The sequence below is a fragment of the Geotrypetes seraphini genome, chromosome 19, assembly GCF_902459505.1.
Source record: "Geotrypetes seraphini chromosome 19, aGeoSer1.1, whole genome shotgun sequence".
NCBI classification, from domain to species: domain Eukaryota; kingdom Metazoa; phylum Chordata; class Amphibia; order Gymnophiona; family Dermophiidae; genus Geotrypetes; species Geotrypetes seraphini.
Window position 1 is genome coordinate 23,382,476 of NC_047102.1, and position 19,503 is coordinate 23,401,978.

Genomic DNA, 19,503 nt, shown 5'->3' on the forward strand with positions numbered 1-19,503 from the left:
ATATATATATATATTTTTTTTTTTTTTAAACTGAAAGAAAAAAGTACCCGAAGGTGAATAAAATGAAAAAATAACGCGAGCGGGAAGGCAAAAAGAGGATTTCAACGGAGTTGAAAAACACACGTCTTCTTCGCTCCGCGGAAACGAAGAAACTGGGGACCACGCACTCCTCCGTCGGGCGGGAAGGCACTCGCGCACGCGCGGTGCGGCCAACTAGAACTTTCTAGTTAAAAAGGTCCGTACCGAGGGCTCCGTCGGTGACGTCACCCATGCGTAAAGAATATGCTGCCTGCTTGTCCTGGGATAAAAAGTCTTACTCCTGTGTTAAAAAAAATTGCACCTGTCAGACTTGGCATCTTCTCCCCAGCTCCTTTTGCGCCTATTTTACCTTCAGGAGCCAGCCATGCCACGATGAAGACAGAAGGAACCTAAAACCAAAGCCTGAGACCAATGTAATTTGAAGAATAACAAAAGGTTAACAACAAAAGGTAGAAAAAAAAAATTGATTTTATATTTTGTGATTAGAATATTTCTGATTTGAAATATGTATCCTGCTAGAGCTGGTATTAGACATAACTGGGGACCCCAAAGTCCAGGCTGTGCTTCTTTAGCTTCCAGCTGGCTTAGGGCTCTCTCTCTGACCAGGGGGCAGTTGCCCTAGTTGCTCTCCCCTAACATTATTCCTGCCATGTGTGACTGAAGTATTCTGTTAGCTTGATTTTTCTATGTAGCATTCTGTAGTAATTTGGTTTGTTCAGTTTTCACAATAGTGAAGGGGATATTTGTGAAAGGGAGGGGAAATGGGTTTTGTTGAACCTTGCTCTGTTTTATTTGTGTTTATAAAATGACAATTGTCAGAGAAGCTTCCGCCCATACACACGCGACTGCAGAGCGGCACAGGCAGGCTTTGCTGGCATCAGTTTCTTTTCTAAAGCGCTGCGAAAGTAAGGGGGAGGGAGAGGGAGCTAGATTTGGCCGGAGGGAGAGAAGGGGCCATGCGCGATCGGTGACTGCGCGCCTTCCCTCCCTTAAGTTTCTTTACGCCGCGAAGGTAAGGGGGAGGGAGATTCTCGGGCCGCTGAAGGACGGTGAGGTGGCGAGAGAAGGGTGGATGCTGCGGGGATGGGGCGGTGAAGGGGATGGCAGAGACGGGACGGTGAAGGGGATGGCGGGCACGGGGCAGTGAAGGGGGACGATGGTCCGGTAACAGAGCAGTGAAGGGGACAGATTTTTCCCCGTATCATTCTCTAGTACAAAAGAATATTTCACCATGGTGCGTCTATGGGACAAATATTTACCACCCGATATTTAATCAAATTATTTTAGCCTACTATTAATGAGTCCACAGGTAATTCTGATAGTCCCTTTCTGCATATTTTCACAATCATTTTCCAAACAAAATGGAAGTAAAGAAACATTTGCAATTTCCATGTACATGCATTTACATTTTCCTAATAGCCAAAATAGGGCGAGACCATCCTACAGTAAGATATCATTTATGAAATGTCTTTGCATTTATATTAAAATGAAACCCCAAGTGTTCCTGGAAATTTTTGATAAAAATAAATAAATACATAAATAGCTCCCCTTCACTTTTAGGACTTCCAACCATCCTAAAGCACAATTTCTTATTTATCTGTACTGGAAAAACAAAACAGATTTAAGACCCTCTTGATGACATGAAAAAGACTGGACTGGTTGGAACATGGTGGGCAAGCCTGGGCAAAGATAAGCCACCACACCAAAAAAAAAAAAGAAAAAAATGTGACCAAGACTCAACAACAAAAATACTTTACATCATTAGCGTTTCTCAGAACCCCTGAGCTCAGCAGAGATTCTGAAATGAGTATTCCAAAAACTGACATATTCTGATCTTGTGGTCTGGTTATTTCATTTTTCTAATTGTGTTGGTCCAAGTTCTGGTTTCTGCTTTCCTCCACCTTCTCTTAATTCTTTGTGATTCTTCTCTCTTCTTTTCCTTTCATCTTCCTTCAATTGATCTTCCTTCAAGTGGACTTAGGCATCGCTAGGTGTCCTAGAAGTAGGCACCACACCTACCTCAAACGCCTAGCAACGTCTAAGTAAACCACTCCTATTTTCTGCCCATAACCACATCTAATTTTTAGGTAGGCTTGGTTAGGCATCACAGAACACCTCGACTTAAGTGTCACTAGGTGCCACGCAGTATTCCATACTCAAATTAGCAATTGTTTTTTAATGGTGTGGCCAATTACGCCATTTAACCCATTATAAAAAAACAATTAACTTAAGCGTGGATTTAAGTTAGGAGTCTTGCTAGGCATCCTCGATCTAGGTACCTAGCCTAAGTGCTTCTTATAGAATTTACTGGCTTCTCACAAGCATAGAAATATATCTAAGCTATATTACAGAAATTAACACTTTGCTGTACAGTACTGGGGCTTTTACCTGCTTAATCAAAGTTATTAACTTAAGCTGCCACTATTCTTCCCAAGAAAAGCAAATGTCAGTTTATGGTATATCTGAACAAATACTTACAGGCCTACCATCTGAGTCATTTTTTTTCTTACCAGGGCTGTGAAGACAGAGTCATGGAGTTGGAAGCAATTTTAGGGCTGTGGAGTCAGAGTCAGTGAAAATGTGCCGACTCAAACTTGGACTCCTAAATTGTATGTCACGCAAATATTATAATGCTTAACTTTCTTATTTCACAGATAATAATCCGATTAACCCATTGGTTTCAGAATATGTTTTACTTTAAACATATTTTGATATCAAGTTCTTAAATGATACAAAACGTAATATATTTTATGTTTATATTAGTGAAAGTGGCACATAGAGAATGACACAGGGACAAAGTTTGCCCCTATACCTGCGAGCTATGTCCTAGACCCTGCAAACTCCTAAATAGATATATAAATAAAGGAGTCAGAAGGTTTTGGGTATTGACACCACATCCCTGCTTTTTGAATCACATCTTATAGATCTCTAAACTGGGGATAGTTACAGTCCATTGCACTATCCTAATAGGTACTGAAGACGTGAGGGGTAGGGGGACCAGATCCAACTATTCTGAACTCTAAACCCCTTATCTATATGAGAAAGGAGAGATTATGTACAGATTCTAATTTCCTACTCAAAGGTCTAGCGCTAAAGTCAACAGAACAGACCCCAGAGTGCAAACAGCATAGAAACCTAAATCTCCAATGCTCAAAAGAAATGATATTCAAATATCTATGCTATAAAACTGAAATTAGGGGAAGGAACATCCCTGGCACATATGCACAAGAGTCTCATGGTAAACACAGCTGTTGTGCACATACCCAGGCAAGACTGGAAGTGCAAGCACACATTGGCGCCGCACCTTGAAATACAGTACAAGCGTTTCAAAAATTGTTTTTACTTGAAAGGCTCATATTTAAGCTCAGAAGAATTGTTCTGGTGTGTGCTTGCACTTTGTTTTGCTCGGACTTGCACACTGTTGTTTCTCACTAGCAGCGTTTATAGGCTGCACAGGCTTCCTTCTGTTTCAAAAAGAAGAAAAAAAAAACCCCCACCAGCAGTTTAAAATGAGGAATTTTGAAGAAATCCTCTCTTCAATAACTTCAACTTTAACACCGTCCCCAAGTTGATATTTAAGTTTCCAGCATTAAGGGCAGCATTTGTTTCTGCACTGTTTACTAAGTATTGGAACCAAATGACATAACATCCATTTGAGTACATTTAAAACCTATTTATAGCCTTCTTTGGCATGCATGTTTCTCATGCTAGAGCCCTTTGAACATTCTGTACACACTAGTCCAGCACTAATTGCATTTAACTTCAGCATTAGGTTTTGAGCATCAGTCCCTAAGTACTTTAGCTGCTGATGATCAAGTCAAATCGATTGTACTAAGACCAATACTGATTTGTTCTGAAAGAAATGGGATTTTGTTTCTATCTCCAAACAGAATTAACCTCTGGAATGAAGAAACATCTAAATTATCAGCAGCAGTAGGAGGAGCAATAGCAGTAGGAGCTCACTTTACACTGGAATCTTCATAAAAATAAGAGCCACTAATGCATAAAAAGTAGCACTAGCTCCTAATTACACTTCGTTTTCTGGCAAATACTGGACATTATCCTCTTATCCAGTACTCTCAGTAAAAATATATGATGGTTCCCTTCAACTGCAAATGCAACATACAAAGTTGTGAAGCACACAAGAGACCTGTCACTTCATTTCAAGGCCTGAGAATCCTTCAGAGAGGGTAGGAGTTAAAATGCTGCTTAGGGCTCCCAGTGAAAAAATCTATTGTAAATGCCACAAAACTTCACTGTCCATGCATGAATTACATAAGCATGGTCAGAACCTGTGCCCCCCTCCCCTCTTTGCATTAATTCTGCTAACTTGGATTTGTTTGAGATTCTAGTTATCCCTTATGTTCTCTAAGTTCTTCAGAGTCCACAATGGACTAAAATGGAAATGTGCAACGTCTTTTAAGAAAAAAAAAAAAAAACCCATGAAAAAATTTCCTTCATCTTCCCTATTATCCAACTTCAGGAAAACCTCACAATATGATATTATCAAGGAGTCCTGAAGCGTTCAGAAAGGCATATGTTATCAGTACAAACAGCTCAATACTACATTAATGGTCCTGGCTGTTGACACATTTATCCCCTAAACTGAGATTTTAAAAAAGCCAGTTAAGAAAACTGATTCGGTGAAGTTGAATCCCATTTACCAGTATAGATCCCACAGTGATGAGTACATATACCCTTTCTATTACCCACACTGTCCATGCAGCAGTTGACTGACGGTTTACTTCTTCTTTTGGAAATCGCTCTCGTCTCTGATCTCCACAGCAGAGAGAGCAATCAGCATCTGAGCTGCATAATAGGTGGCCATGATGATAGCACGTGAGCAGGGCACAGGGAAACAGAACTTATTAACTGCGATGGTCAAGTCAGACACAATGAAAAGCACTGCGCCGATGCAGGCTGAGAGTTTGGTCCAAGTCCAAAGGTCATTGCAAAGTTGGATTCCGGCAATGGCACGCCAGCCCATAAAGGCGATCAAGGCGGTGTAAACGGCCACCAGATAGGTGAAGGGACCTGAGAGGTAGGAGTAGAGGAAAGTGTAAAGAAAACCCGAGATGAAGGCCATGACAATGCCAGCTCGTAGATCCAATGGCTTCATCCCAAATGCTGCAGAATACCAAATGTGTGTGATAGCAAACATGAGCAAACCTGGAAGGAAAAGAATGAAGATAAGTGAAGTAGAACAGGGTTACACTTCTATACCATGGACAGAACATCCACGCTTTATTTCATCCTGATCCAGACATCAGTGGGAAATTCTATAAAAATGCGCAGAGTGCCCTATTTTTCCCAAATAACCCCAAAACATCCTACTGCAGCAGAAACTTGCCTGAAATTGAGACATTTCCGAGTACCTTATTTTCCAACAGGATGGATCTCCAGCACATTGAGCTCACAAAACAGTTGAGCTCTTAATTAATGAAACCTCAAGAATTAATTGAGCTAACAGCTCAGTGGCATTAAAGACTTTGGGCTCCTTTTATTAAAGTGCGCTAGCAGTTTTAGCACGCGCGCTAAACGCTAACGCCTCCATAGAGCTTGTGTTAGTATTTTTCATTTACCACGTGGTTAGCGCGCGCTAATCTTTAGCGCGTACTAAAAACACTTGCACACCTTAGTAAAAGGAGCCCTTTGTGAATGTGTCAAGGTTGAAGGAAGACACTTTGAACACTAAGGGGAAAAAAACATTATATTAATGTATTTTCAAAGGTCATACTAAATATTTAAATAATTACAAAGTATTTTGAAACTATGTAAGGGGTTCCATTTTTTATGGAAACTGTATACATGTCAAGGTGCTATTCTGTAAGGACACCAGCATTTCACATGGCATGAACTTTGTAGGTGGGCATATACGAAAGTCATTTCATAAATAATGCACACTATTTTAAAAAATTTACATGTTTGTTTGTTTTTTTAAAGTACAGTGGTACCTCAGTTTACAAGTGCACCGGTTTGCAAGTGCTTTGCAAGACGAGCAAAACAATCAGCAAACTTTTGTCTCGTAAACCGAGCACTGCCCCGATAAACGAGCACTCAGCAATGGTGGCCCAGGGGTGAATACCTGCCTGCGGGTGCTGCAGCAATTCCAAAGTGGTGCCTTCCTTCCCTCAGGGCCCCCGTGCAGCAGACCTCCCGCTTTGGCCGATGCCTCTGCCGTCCATCAGCGCCTCCCGGCTCCCATCCAAGCTGGCCATCCTGAACGAGCATGCGCGCAGCTTCACCTCTCCTCTCCTAAGTCAGCCGCTGCCCCGACAAGACGCTAACCACGTACAAGCACGCAGGACGGCTTGGATTGGGAGCCGGGAGGCGCTGACGGACGGCCGAGGCATCGGCCGAAGCGGGAGGGCAGCCGCACGGGGACCCCGAGGGAAGGAAGGCACCACTTTGGAATCGCTGCAGCACCCGCAGGCAGGTACTCACCCTAGGCCACCATTGCAAACTTTGGTTGTAGAACGAATCTTCTGAGTTTACATTAAGGCCTATGGGGAACTTTGCTTTGATAAACGAGCGTTTTGGATTACGAGCATGATCCTGGAACGGATTATGCTGGTAAACCAAGGTACCACTGTATTTCTTTACAATCCTTCAATATAGTCTCCCTGCTTTGCAATGACCGAGTCCCAACGTCCAGGAAGCTTCATTATTCCATCCAAGACACCGTTTTAGTTCAGTTGCCGAATGGCTCGGTTACCGGCGGAAGAAAGCTCTTCCAGAGATGCAAAACAATGTCCACATATAGGTTGTTTCAACTTTGGAAAATGGTCAAAGTCTGGTGGTCTTATGTCTGGACTGTAGAGAGCATGAGGTAACACCACCCAGCTGTATTTGTGTAGTTTTTAAATGACATGTGCGGGCGAGCATTGTCGTGAAGAATGAGTGGCCCAGCCAAGAGCAACTGAGGTCAATATTCTGCATTTTTCTGCTCATTTTTTGCAAAAAAAATCATGATAATACACTGCTGTGACACTTCTTCCACATGGAACTTTGTCTGTGATGATGCCTTCATGATCATAAGCAAAAATCATCATTTGTTTGAGTTTTGATTGAGCTTATTGAAATTGTTTTGGTCGTGGGGAAGATGAAACTCTCCACTCGTCACTGAAAAACTACGTGAATAAGGCTGGGAGGTGTTACCTTATGCTCCCTACAGTCCAGATATGAGTCTACCAGACTTCGACCTTTTCCAAAAGTTGAAACACCTATGCGTGGACAACGTTTTGCATCTCTGGCAGAGCTTTCTTCCGCTGGTACCCGAGCCATTTAGCAACTGAACTAAAACGGTGTCTTGGATGGAATAATTCTCACATATGGGTGACGTCATTGATAGAGCCCGGATGCGGAAGCCACACAAGCAGACTTGCTTGTAAAAACTAGAAGTTTTGAGTTGACTGCACCGCGCATGCGCGAGTGCCCTCCCGCCCAACGTAGGGCACATCTCCTCAGTTCAGATAGCTAGCAGAGAAGCCAACCAGGGGAGATGGGTGGGTTGTGAGAATAGCTGCCTGCTGTCCCTGGATAACACCTGTTACGGTAAGTAACTGTGCTTTATCCCAGGACAAACAGGCAGCCTATTCTCACATATGGGTGACCTCCAAGCTAACCAGAATGGGATGGTGGGAGTGTTGGCAATTTAGGAGAATAAATTTTGTAATACTGTCTGGCCAAACTGGCCATCCCATCTGGAGAAAGTATCCAGACAATAGTGAGAAGTGAAGGTATGAACCGAGGACCAAGTAGCAGCTTTGCAAATTTCCTCAATAGGTGTAGATCTGAGGAAAGCTACTGAAGCTGCCATAGCTCTAACCTTATGGGCTGTGACTTTACTGTGAAGGGGTAATCCAGCCTGGGCATAACAGAATGAGATACAAGCCGCCATCCAGTTGGAGATGGTACGCTTAGAGATCAGATGTCCCAACTTGTTTGGATCGAAGGAGACAAAAAGTTCAGGAGCAGTTCTGTGTGGTTTGGTGCGTTCCAAATAAAAGGCCAAAGCACGTTTACAGTCCAGAGTATTAAGAGCTGATTCTCTAGGATGAGAATGAGGCTTTGGGAAGAACAATAGATTGGTTGAGATGAAATTCTGAAACCACTTTAGGGAGGAATTTAAGATGAATACGGAGGACCACCTTGTCATGATGGAACACAGTGAAAGGTGGGTCAGCAACTAAAGCTTGCAGCTCACTGACTCTGCAAGCAGAAGTGAGGGCAATGAGGAACACCACTTTCCAAGTGAGATACTTCAGATGAGCCTTGTCAATTGGTTCAAATGGAGGCTTCATCAATTGAGCAAGGACAACACTGAGGTCCCAAACCACAGGAGGCGGTTTGAGAGGAGGATTGACATTTAAAAGTCCTTTCATGAATCTGGAAACCACCGGATGAGCAGAGAGGGGTTTCCCTTCTATAGGCTGATGGAAAGCCGCAATTGCACTGAGATGGACTTGGATCGATGTAGATTTGAGACCAGAAGTGGATAAGTGCAAAAGGTAATCCAAAACAGAAGATAAGGAGGAATGTTGAGGCTCCTTATCATGAGAAAAACACCACGTAGAAAATGTAGTCCATTTTTGGTGATAGCATTGTCTAGTGGTAGGTTCCAAGAAGCCTCTTAAACGTCTCTGAAAAGTTAAGAAAACTGAAGAGGAGTTATGTGGAGAGGTACCAAGCTGTCAGGTGTAGAGACTGTAGGCTGGGATGAAGCAGAGTTCCCTGATTCTGTGTAAGCAGAGAAGGAAAAACTGGTAGAAGGTATGGCTCCCTGCTTCTGAGTGGAAGTAGAAGAGTGTACCAAGGTTGTCTCGGCCACTGAGGACCAATCAGAATCATGATGGCATGATCGTTCTTCAACTTGACCAGAGTCTTGAGAATGAGAGGAAATGGAGGGAATGCATAGAGGAAAAGATTCATCCATTCCAGAAGAAAAGCATCTGCCTCGAGGCGATGAGGAGAATATATCCTGGAGCAGAACTGAGGCAGTTTGTAGTTGTGGGGAGCTGCAAAGAGGTCTATCTGAGGTGTTCCCCACTGTGAAAAAATGTGATGAAGAGACGAAATGTGGTGAATGTAAAGTGTCCATTCGTGAGGTTGCAGAAGACGACTCAAGTTGTCCGCCAAGCAATTCTTCGCCCCTTGGATTTAGACAGCTTTGAGGAAGGTATTGTGGCGGATTGCCCAGTCCCAAACCTTCAGAGCTTCTTGACAAAGGGAGGCAGATCCCGTCCCTCCCTGTTTCTTGACATAGTACATGGCAACTTGGTTGCCCATCCGAATGAGGACTACCAGGTCATGAAGTTATGTTGAAAAGCATTGAGAGCCTTGAAGATCGCTCTGAGTTCTAACAGATTGATGTGACATCGACGGATCCATACTGGTCCAGTGTACGGGGACCATCGAGATGAGCACCCCAAGCGTAGGTCGAAGAATTTGTCGTGAGGACCTTCTGATGAGGGGGCGTTTGAAAAAGCAAGCCTCTGGATTGATTGGAAGAGAGCATCCACCAACGGAGAGACTGCTTCAAAGAAGGAGTGACTGTTATGTGTCGAGAAAGTGGGTCGCAAACCTGCGTCCATTGAGATGCCAGGGTCCACTGAGGAATTCTGAGGTGAAGTCTGGCAAAAGGAGTCACGTGTATTGTGGAGGCCATATGTCCTAGGAGTACCATCATGTGTCTTGCTGAGATTGAAGAGCAGGAAGACACTGCATGACAAAGTTGAAGGAGAGCTTCCAGACGTTGTTGCGGAAGGAATGCTCTGAGTTGGACAGTGTCCAGAACAGCTCCGATGAATTGTAGATTCTGTGAGGGCTGAAGTTGGGATTTGGGGAAGTTGATTTCGAATCCCAAACTTTTAGGAACCACGTAGTCAGTTGATTCGCTACAATAACCCCCTGAGATGTTGAATTTTTGATGAGCCAGTCATCTAGGTAGGGAAATACCTGAAGATCATGGTCCCATTTTGGTGAGAAACTGAAGAAATTGCTGTTCTAACATGGTCTGGAAAGAAGCCGGCAAAGATGGATCCGTGTCTGAAACCAGACCACCTGCCTTGGCTGAAGGTTCCACTGAGGCAGTGGAAATGTGCTTTGACTTAGAAGTCTTAGGCACCTTAAGCACTACCGGTGGAACTGTCTGCTGAGCTATCTGACCTGAGGAAACAGGGGAAGATGTAGTAGACGTCGTCGAGGAAAGAGCCTGCAAATGAGGAAGGTCTGATGAGGCTTGAAGTCGAAGTGGTGGAGGCAGGTGGTCGAAGGCAAGACCGAGGTGGGTTTCGAAGTCGAAGATGTGGACGAATCCATCTGGAAGAGCTTCTCCACCGAAAGTTGACGACGTTTAAGGGCTCGAGGTTGAAGAGTAGCACAGTGTTCGCACGACTTCGGATGATGTTGTGGTCCAAGGCACTTGAGGCACTTGGTGTGAGGGTCCGTGAGAGAAATCGAACGTTGACACTGTCTACACTTCTTAAAGCCTGTCAATGGCCGGGAAATAGAAGGACTAACGGCTGCTGCAAGGTCGAAGCCCCTGGGCTGCGGCTGAGCAGCCTGTCCCGGCAGCCGAAAGGAAGAGCTAAAATTTTTTTATTTTTTTTAACTCAAATAAAATAAAGAACATACGGACAGCGATTCGTGAAGAAAAAAACACAAACCGCAGTGTAGGGAAGGCACGAAGTGAAAAGTTAAATGCAGAGAGTCAAAGACGGACTTTTAGGCTCTGCGGAAAACTGAGGAGACGCGCCATACGCTGGACAGGAAGGCACTCGTGCATGCGCGGTGCGGTCAACTTGAAACTTCTAGTTTCTACAAGCAAGTCTGCTTGCGAGGCTTACGCATCCGGGCTCCGTCGATGACGTCACCCATATGTGAGAATAGGCTGCCTGCTTGTCCTGGGATAATTAATTCTATGAGGCATGGTCTTCATTGGTCCCTCATGATACTTTCCCTACCCCATTGCTGCCACACCTCTACCCTGTGAGGCAGCCTCTTAGTGATTCACAAATATAATTCATTTTATTTATTTGTTTTCTATCCCGTTTTCTCCAAAGAACTCAGATCGGGTTACAGGTTAAACATACATAATATGCAATTAGCAGGATACAATTTGCCAGTTACAGTAAATTTTACAATACAAGTTTATATTCTAACTTGACACACACTAGGGATCTGGAGGACTGGAGGAGGGTCACGAGTGGTGATCCGCAGGGGTCGGTGCTCAGACCGCTGCTGTTCAATGTATTTATAAATGACCTAGAAACGGGGACGAAGTGTGAAGTTATAAAATTTGCGGATGACACCAAACTCTGTAGCAGGGTTAGAACCGCGGAAGATTGTGAAAACCTACAAAGGGACCTAAACAAACTGGAAGAGTGGGCAAATAAATGGCAAATGAACTTCAATATAGAGAAATGCAAGGTCATGCATATAGGGAAAAAGAACCTGATGTTCAGCTACAAAATGGGGGGGATCAGTGCTAGGGGAAAGTAACCTTGAAAAAGACTTGGGTGTGCTGGTGGACACAACAATGAAATCAATGGCACAATGTGCAGCAGTCTCAAAGAAAGCAAACCGAATGTTGGATATTATTAAGAAGGGTATTACAACAAGGACAAAGGAAGTCATCATGCCGCTGTATCGCGTGATGGTGCGCCCGCATCTGGAGTATTGTGTCCAATATTGGTCACCGTACCTCAAGAAGGATATGGCGATACTTGAGAGAGAGTTCAGAGAAGAACGACGAAAATGATAAAAGGTATGGAAAACCTTTCATACGCAGACAGGTTAGAAAGGCTGGGGCTCTTCTCCCTGGAAAAGCGGAGACTCAGAGACTTTCAAGATCATGAAAGGCATAGAGAAGGTAGAAAGGGACAGATTCTTCAGCCTATTGGGAACCACAAGAACAAGGGGGTACTCAAGAGAAATTGAAAGGGGACAGGTTTAGAACCAATGCTAGAAAATTCTTTTTCACTCAGAGGGTGGTGGACACCTGGAATGCGCTTCCGGAGGTTGTGATAGGACAGAGTACACTACTGGGTTTCAAAGAAGGATTGGATAAATTCCTGAAGGATACGGGGATTGAGGGATATAGACAGAGGTAGAGATAGGTTATGATAGGGTACAGATAGAAGGACAAGGGGGATTAAAGGATTTAGACAAGGATCACCCTACAGGTCATGGACCTGATGGGCCGCCGCGGGAGCGGACTGCTGGGCGCGATGGACCTCTGGTCTGACCCAGCGGAGGCAACTTCTTATGTTCTTATCTAATGCCAATATACATAATACATAGCTAGAATCCAATTTATTACATATTTTCTTTGTTGTAAACACTTTGAAAACTAATGACTGAGTCCTATAGTTTTCTTAATGGTTGTTGTGTATGGTAACACCTGTATAATTACAACTGGTTGCTATGTGTACTGCTAGCTAGTGGTGGTGAAGCATGATGACAGTATCTTTTGCCATGGGACAGTGTCACTCTGTGGTAACTAAAAAAATACATCTTTTGAAATCTGTCGAAAGAAATAGCTAATTACTATACTGTAGTACCATAATGTGTTTCGGTGCCGTCACCCATCAGTCAAGAATATGCTGCCTGCTTGTCCTGGGATAATGTGTTTCATTGTATAATTAGTTCATTACAAACTAACAGAATATTTCAATGCTGCTCTATTCTCCTCCAAATAAAAAAAGACACATTGAGACAACATAAACATATAAATGGGAAGGAAAGAATTCCAGGAGAGTAACAGGCACGATGTAGCAATTGGAGACTCATAATTGATTCAATAATAAGTATAACCAAAGATACCTAGCAAGCACTCAAGTAATATTTAATATCTGTTCATAAATCCAGGACGTCTATTCCAAAATGTTGCTTAGAAAGGGTTAAGAATTACCACAGTACAGATTATTTGCAATGAAAGTCTAATTAAAGCATTGCGATTTTTGTGTTAGTACAACTGTGTTGTAGATGGGACCATTTTTTACAGCTTAATTTGAGTGCCAAGTTCCCCTCATCAAAATGGTCTCAGCAATCCAAGTGCAATACTGTTCGTATCAGACATGAATGTATCAGACATGGGAAAGCTCTTATTAATTTTTCTGCTGCACTGACTTTCTTCCATTACTCATAGATGCCAAAGGTAGACCACCCCAAACAGTGAGATTTACCACCCCAAAAAATGAAACTGAAGGCTTAAGAAGGAAATGAAGAAAGCCACCATAAAATATTTTGTTCTTCAAAGCCTTGGAAAAGTTAAAACTTGTCTTTTAAGTACCATATTTACTCGAATATAAGACAAGATTTTGGGGCCAAAAAAATGGTCCAAAAATGGGGGGCTCTGCTTAAATTCGGGTCAGTGCCTACTCGCCCCTCTCCAGGATTTGTTGCAGGCTTCCACTGGGCCTGCCATATAACCTGGTGGTCCAGTGGTGGGCTGGGACAGAAGAGATCCCTCCCTTCTCTGACAATTTTTTACCTCCCTTCCGCCTCCCTCGCATGCCTGTTTGAATCCCTGGTGGTCCAGCGGTTTACCAGGCAGGAGCGAGCTCTCCACGCATTCAAATGAGTGTGATACGCTACTAATGAGTGAGATGTGGCATCTCTGCATTACCTTTGACTATAACTTGCATTTCTCTCTCATCCAATACGAGGCTCACTGAAATATGGTCAGAATAGTCCTTGATGGCTTGGCCATGTGTCTTCTTCCCAGTTAGTACTGCTAAGACTTACCATGAACAAAGTAACCTTGTTCTTGCCAGATGAGGAAGGCATCACCAAGCGCTGAGAATATCAGTCCAGCAAAGATCCTCTTAACACTCTGATGGGCTACTACAAAGTTGATGCCATGGGCCAAAAGAAAAACCCACAAGCAGAAGATGGGCAAACACTTGATGAGGGCGCTAAACCAGGAGGGAGTAGACGTTGGCAGCCAGAGGACGAAGTACACACAAGTGGCTTTGAAAAAGGGGACCAGCTTTGGGCCCTCACTCTTCACCTAGAAGGAAAGTGAATTGGTTAATAAAAGAATAATTGAGAGCCAAAGAAAACTGTGTTACGGTCATCAGACCTCAGTTTTAAAATAGTTTTTTTGCTCTGCTAGCACAATCCATTTGGTAAGCACTCTCTGGGCTGATCAAAATCTTCCTGAACTCTAACACAATTTTCAGCCTCCACAAACAATCAGACACTTTTATTTAGAAATCATGGGATAACTAGAGGGGAGGAGGCAGTTTAAAGCATGGATTACACAATTTCAATTGCTTTCAGCCACTCTTAACACAAGGCACTGTAATATTAATAATCCCTTGTGTTGACATGCTGCTCAGTGTTAGAAGTCCAGTCTACTACCAGCTGGATGTACAGAGATCCAAATGAATAGCTACACAACTTTAAGCAAGCAATGTACAAGGACCTAAGAACACAGTTCTAGATTCTCAAAAACCGCATTAAAAAAACAACGGTCTGCTATTGCAGCCGTTCTGGTAGCAAATTAAAAAAAAGCAAGTCATTCTCCAAAAAATGCTCATGTAAATGAGGTTAGATAGAAAAAATCACTCTATAGACCTGTTCAAAGGGTAAAGTTGATTGAATGATGTAACACAGTTCACCAAAAACTTGCTCAGAATCAAGGAGGGGAAAACTGGGGCGAGCCCCAGAAAAACCACCTCACAGCCCAATCATCGCATGAAAGGTAAACGGTATCATTATATCATTCCATGTATGCTTGTAAGTTTGAAAAAATAAGCACTATAATGATAGAATAGATTTTTAAAGTCCAAGAACTAAGCAAACTTAGCTTGTAGCTTGCGGGTTCCGACGTGCACGTTTCGATCCTGCCTCAGGGAACACACAGGAATTGTTGGAAAAAAACATGCGATGGGTATAGAGTTTCTGAGAAAAACAAAGTTAAAACGTCAATACTTTATTCAAAAATTAAATAAAAGACTTTTTTCACATAAAAGTTAAAGCAATTTAAACTTAGCTCACGGCTAAACAGCAAAGGGACTCACCAGGATGGACAAATGTCTCCCATATGAAAGCGCAAATGGCGCAGGTTTACTGCTTTGAAAGGTAACCAGAGCGGAATGACCGCCAAGGTTTTAAAGGACACTGTACGACGTGATCACGCACTAAAACGTGATGACGTCATAATACTTATGAATGAATCAGGTGCCGGAGAGACTGAAGGGGTACTGTCAATCAAAACAACAAATAAAAAAGTGAAGAATAAAATGAAAAAGGAGAATAAAAAATAAAAAGAAAAATCTGAATGATCTGAATAACAAAAACTAGATTACAAAAACTAAATAACAAAAACTGAAGTACAAAAAACTGAAGTACAAAAAACTGAATTACAAGAAAACCCGCCACTCAATCTCACTGTTAAGACCTAGTGGATGTAAGGTGTTAAGTTTGAAAATCCAATGTTGCTCCCTTACGTGTAATTTTGCTTTTAAGTTACCACCGCGGGGTAACACTGGAACTTCCAGAACAGAAAACTTCATTGAAGTGAGGGGATGGTTTTCGCTCACCCAATGTTGGGTGAGTGGAGCTTCCATTACTCGAGTGGATATTCTACTAAGATGTTCCCCAATACGCGTTTTGATGCTTCTGATGGTATGTCCCACGTATAGTTTATCACACGGGCATTGGATGACATACACAACCCCACTGGTGGAACAATTAGTGGAGGGTATGTTGGTACGTTTGTACATCCACGAGGGTAAATTGATGCTGGTGAGGGGCACACTGTACGGGCAAACTTTACAGGACAAGCAAGGAGAATGACAGCTTCCAGGGGGGCTCAATGCAGGACCCTCTGATAGAAATTGAGATTTTGTCAGGCATTGTTTGAGGTTCCGGCTACGTGAGTAGGCGAAACGAGGAAACTCCCGGAACACATCGTGATGTTGTAATATACTCCAGTGTGATTTTATGATACGTTTGATCTTAAAAGCTTGCTGTGAATAAGGAATAACACACACTGGAGAAGACTCAGATTCAGACTCCCTGTTGCAAGGTGAAAACAGCACATCTCTTTGGGCAAATAAAGCTCTTTTATAAGCCCTTTTGACAACAGAGGGAGGATACCCACGTTCAATAAAACGGTGTTTCATATCTTCAGCTTTGTGCACAAAGTCATTTTGAGTGGAACATAAACGACGGAGTCTTAAAAACTGCCCCGTAGGGATATTATCACGCAAATGTTTCGGGTGATGACTATCATACCTGAGTAAGGTATTTCTATCTGTAGATTTCCTAAAGATTGTGGTAGAAAACTTGCCGTCCTGTAAAGAAATATTTATGTCCAAAAACGGAAGTACATGTTTATCAGAGTTGATGGAAAACTGAAGATTGGAATCACCTTGATTAAGCCAAAACATAAATGATGTTAAATCTTCTTGAGTACCCAACCAGACAGCGAATACATCATCGATGTATCGTTTCCATATCAACAGATTTGAGTGATGTTCAGAGGGATATACGTACCGTTGTTCAAAAGCTGACACGTATAGGCATGCAATAGTGGGGGCCATTTTTGCACCCATAGCAGTACCTTTAATTTGTACAAAAAAGGACTGGTCAAACTGAAAGTAGTTCATGCCAAGAGCCACCTTGGCTAAACTAACTAAAAATTGGACCCGTTGGTCAGATAGACTTTTCTGTTGTAGGTGGTATGTGATGATATGAATAGCTGCATCTTGTGGGATGTTAGTATATAATGAAGCAATGTCCAAAGACACTAGAATGGCGTGAGTAGGCACATCTTGAAAAGTTTCCAAAAATTTAATCATGGACCCCGTCATCACGTTTTAGTGCGTGATCACGTCGTACAGTGTCCTTTAAAACCTTGGCGGTCATTCCGCTCTGGTTACCTTTCAAAGCAGTAAACCTGCGCCATTTGCGCTTTCATATGGGAGACATTTGTCCATCCTGGTGAGTCCCTTTGCTGTTTAGCCGTGAGCTAAGTTTAAATTGCTTTAACTTTTATGTGAAAAAAGTCTTTTATTTAATTTTTGAATAAAGTATTGACGTTTTAACTTTGTTTTTCTCAGAAACTCTATACCCATCGCATGTTTTTTTCCAACAATTCCTGTGTGTTCCCTGAGGCAGGATCGAAACGTGCACGTCGGAACCCGCAAGCTACAAGCTAAGTTTGCTTAGTTCTTGGACTTTAAAAATCTATTCTATCATTATAGTGCTTATTTTTTCAAACTTACAAGCATACATGGAATGATATAATGATACCGTTTACCTTTCATGCGATGATTGGGCTGTGAGGTGGTTTTTCTGGGGCTCGCCCCAGTTTTCCCCTCCTTGATTCTGAGCAAGTTTTTGGTGAACTGTGTTACATCATTCAATCAACTTTACCCTTTGAACAGGTCTATAGAGTGATTTTTTCTATCTAATACATGCACCTTTTCACTCTTGTTACATAGTGTGTAACTTGTCCCCAATTTCTACATGTAAATGAGGTTGGCAGAGAGTAGCGAAGACTCGCTAAATTTGCCTGTGCCCATCACTGGTGAGTACATGTGCAGAAAAAACCCGCAAAAAACCCCAACCCACAACAGTGGGAGAGATGTTCAATCTCTTCCTGCTGCCAACCAACACCCCCCCAAGCAGCAAGAGAAATGCCAACTCACGCTGCCAAGCGAAACTTCCCTCCCCCCCGCAGCAAGAGAGATGCCATTCTCTCATGCTGCCACACAATACCCCCCCAGCAGCGGGAGAGATGCCAAGCAAACCACCCCCCCAGCAGTGGGAGAGATACTCATTCTCTCCCGCTGCCAAACACCCCCTGCCTCCGACCCCACTTCCCCGTACCTTGAATTAGATGGATGCCTACTTCCTCCGGCCAGCTGGCCCGCCTTTTCAAAATGATGCACCGGGAAGGGACCTGAGTCTCTAATTGGCCCAGGTTGTTTAAGGCCCCTCCCATTGGAGGGCCATCTCTCTGTGGTACAGATTTTCAAAACTTAAACACGATCGTGTTAAAGTTTTAAAAATCTGTACCACAGAGAGATGACTGGACACAGAACGAAAGATCGTGAACACAAATTTAAAGTTAAACAGGTCGCATGGCTGTTCCCCATATTGCCTTGTTTAACTTAATTCACTGTCAGAGTTGAACAGAAAGTGTTGCAGTTGACTGGAACTGAAGCACAGCAGTGAGTCTGCATAAATTAGTCAGTCAATGTTTATTTCTATCAGGAATTTTAAACACCTCAGTAGGTAGGATATGATACAGCTCACAGTATGTTAACACACCATTAGCACTTACAGTTTAAGAGGCTTGGCTGAAAGCCAGCTGGAGTGACTAGGAACCAATAATGTGCTTGTGATATAACTAAATTCACGTTGTGAAAAAAGAAATTCTGCTGAGATTTTCATGTTTTTTGTTCAGAAAAATTATTTGAAGCTCTTCATGGTGTAGACAGCAGGCATGAAATTAGAAAATGCAGACTACAGAATGGTGAATGTGCTGCTTTAGGGTCAGTGAGCAAAGAATCTGTCTGGTCTACATTTGGAGCTAGACAGATAAACCCCAACATGTGGTGTCGACAGACAGATATAAGAGGTCACATTTATTTTTACTGACTGATTGCATTCATATTCTACATAAGTAGTATAACAGCAATCTTATAAGCTGGCGGCTAATTCTTGGCGCCAACAGAGTTCCTAGATTATAGAATAGTAGTGCTTATACACAGTTGGTACCAATAATTGGCAGTTACATACATAAATGCTAAACACTATTCCATATACGTTGAGCCTAAACCACTTAGCACACAACTGTCAGTTAAGCATACATGTAAGCGGAGCTTGGGCATGTCACCAAGTAATATGCAAACAAAAAACTCCAGAAAAACTACCAAAAATATAATCCGATAAGACACAAGAAAATTGGTAGAGCCCTCAAAAGAAATTCACTGATTATAAATCAATAATGATAATAATAAATGAGACACCTCAGTACGGGCCTAGATTAAACGTGGGTGGCTTTCATGGCCCTGGGCAGAAAACTCATAGGTGACAAGCACCAGGTTTGAATAAAAGCTAAATAAGTTCTGCCCCGTATATCATTTGGTCTCTGTGATAATCATGTTAAAAAAATTCTGTGAAAGAGGAAGATGAACAAAAAAGTGACTAAAAAAGTCTGCCCTTAAAATTACTTTCAAAATTATCAAAGTGCAAGTGCAAAGCTGCAAGATATAAAATTTCATTCAAATTTATAAATCTAAAGTGCAAATATGAGCAAAAAAGTTTTTTCATTCAAAATTCATAAATAGAAAAATTCATGAGTACATCCCAACATGTAAAATACTAATCACAGTTCAGCCCGCCTACTTCGAAGGGCTTTAAACTAGGTAAGTCGGGGGTGGGTACCCACTTTTACACCAGAGCAGTAAGTAACAATCCAGAGGTGGCGAACCAAAACTC

General features: G+C 42.6%; 1 protein-coding gene across 2 annotated transcripts in view; it reads right to left on the reverse strand.

The window, feature by feature from the left end:
* Positions 1-1,143: 1,143 nt before the first annotated feature.
* Positions 1,144-19,503, reverse strand: part of TMEM86A (transmembrane protein 86A) — a 75,039-nt gene continuing 56,679 nt past the window's right edge. For both annotated transcript variants that reach the window (XM_033928923.1, XM_033928922.1), the window contains exons 2-3: positions 13,789-14,053; positions 1,144-5,208 (exon numbers count right to left, since the gene is read on the reverse strand). In XM_033928923.1, the coding sequence (XP_033784814.1) occupies positions 4,781-5,208; positions 13,789-14,053 (693 nt within the window). In that variant the 3' untranslated portion in view covers positions 1,144-4,780. The remainder of the gene's footprint in view (positions 5,209-13,788; positions 14,054-19,503) is intronic.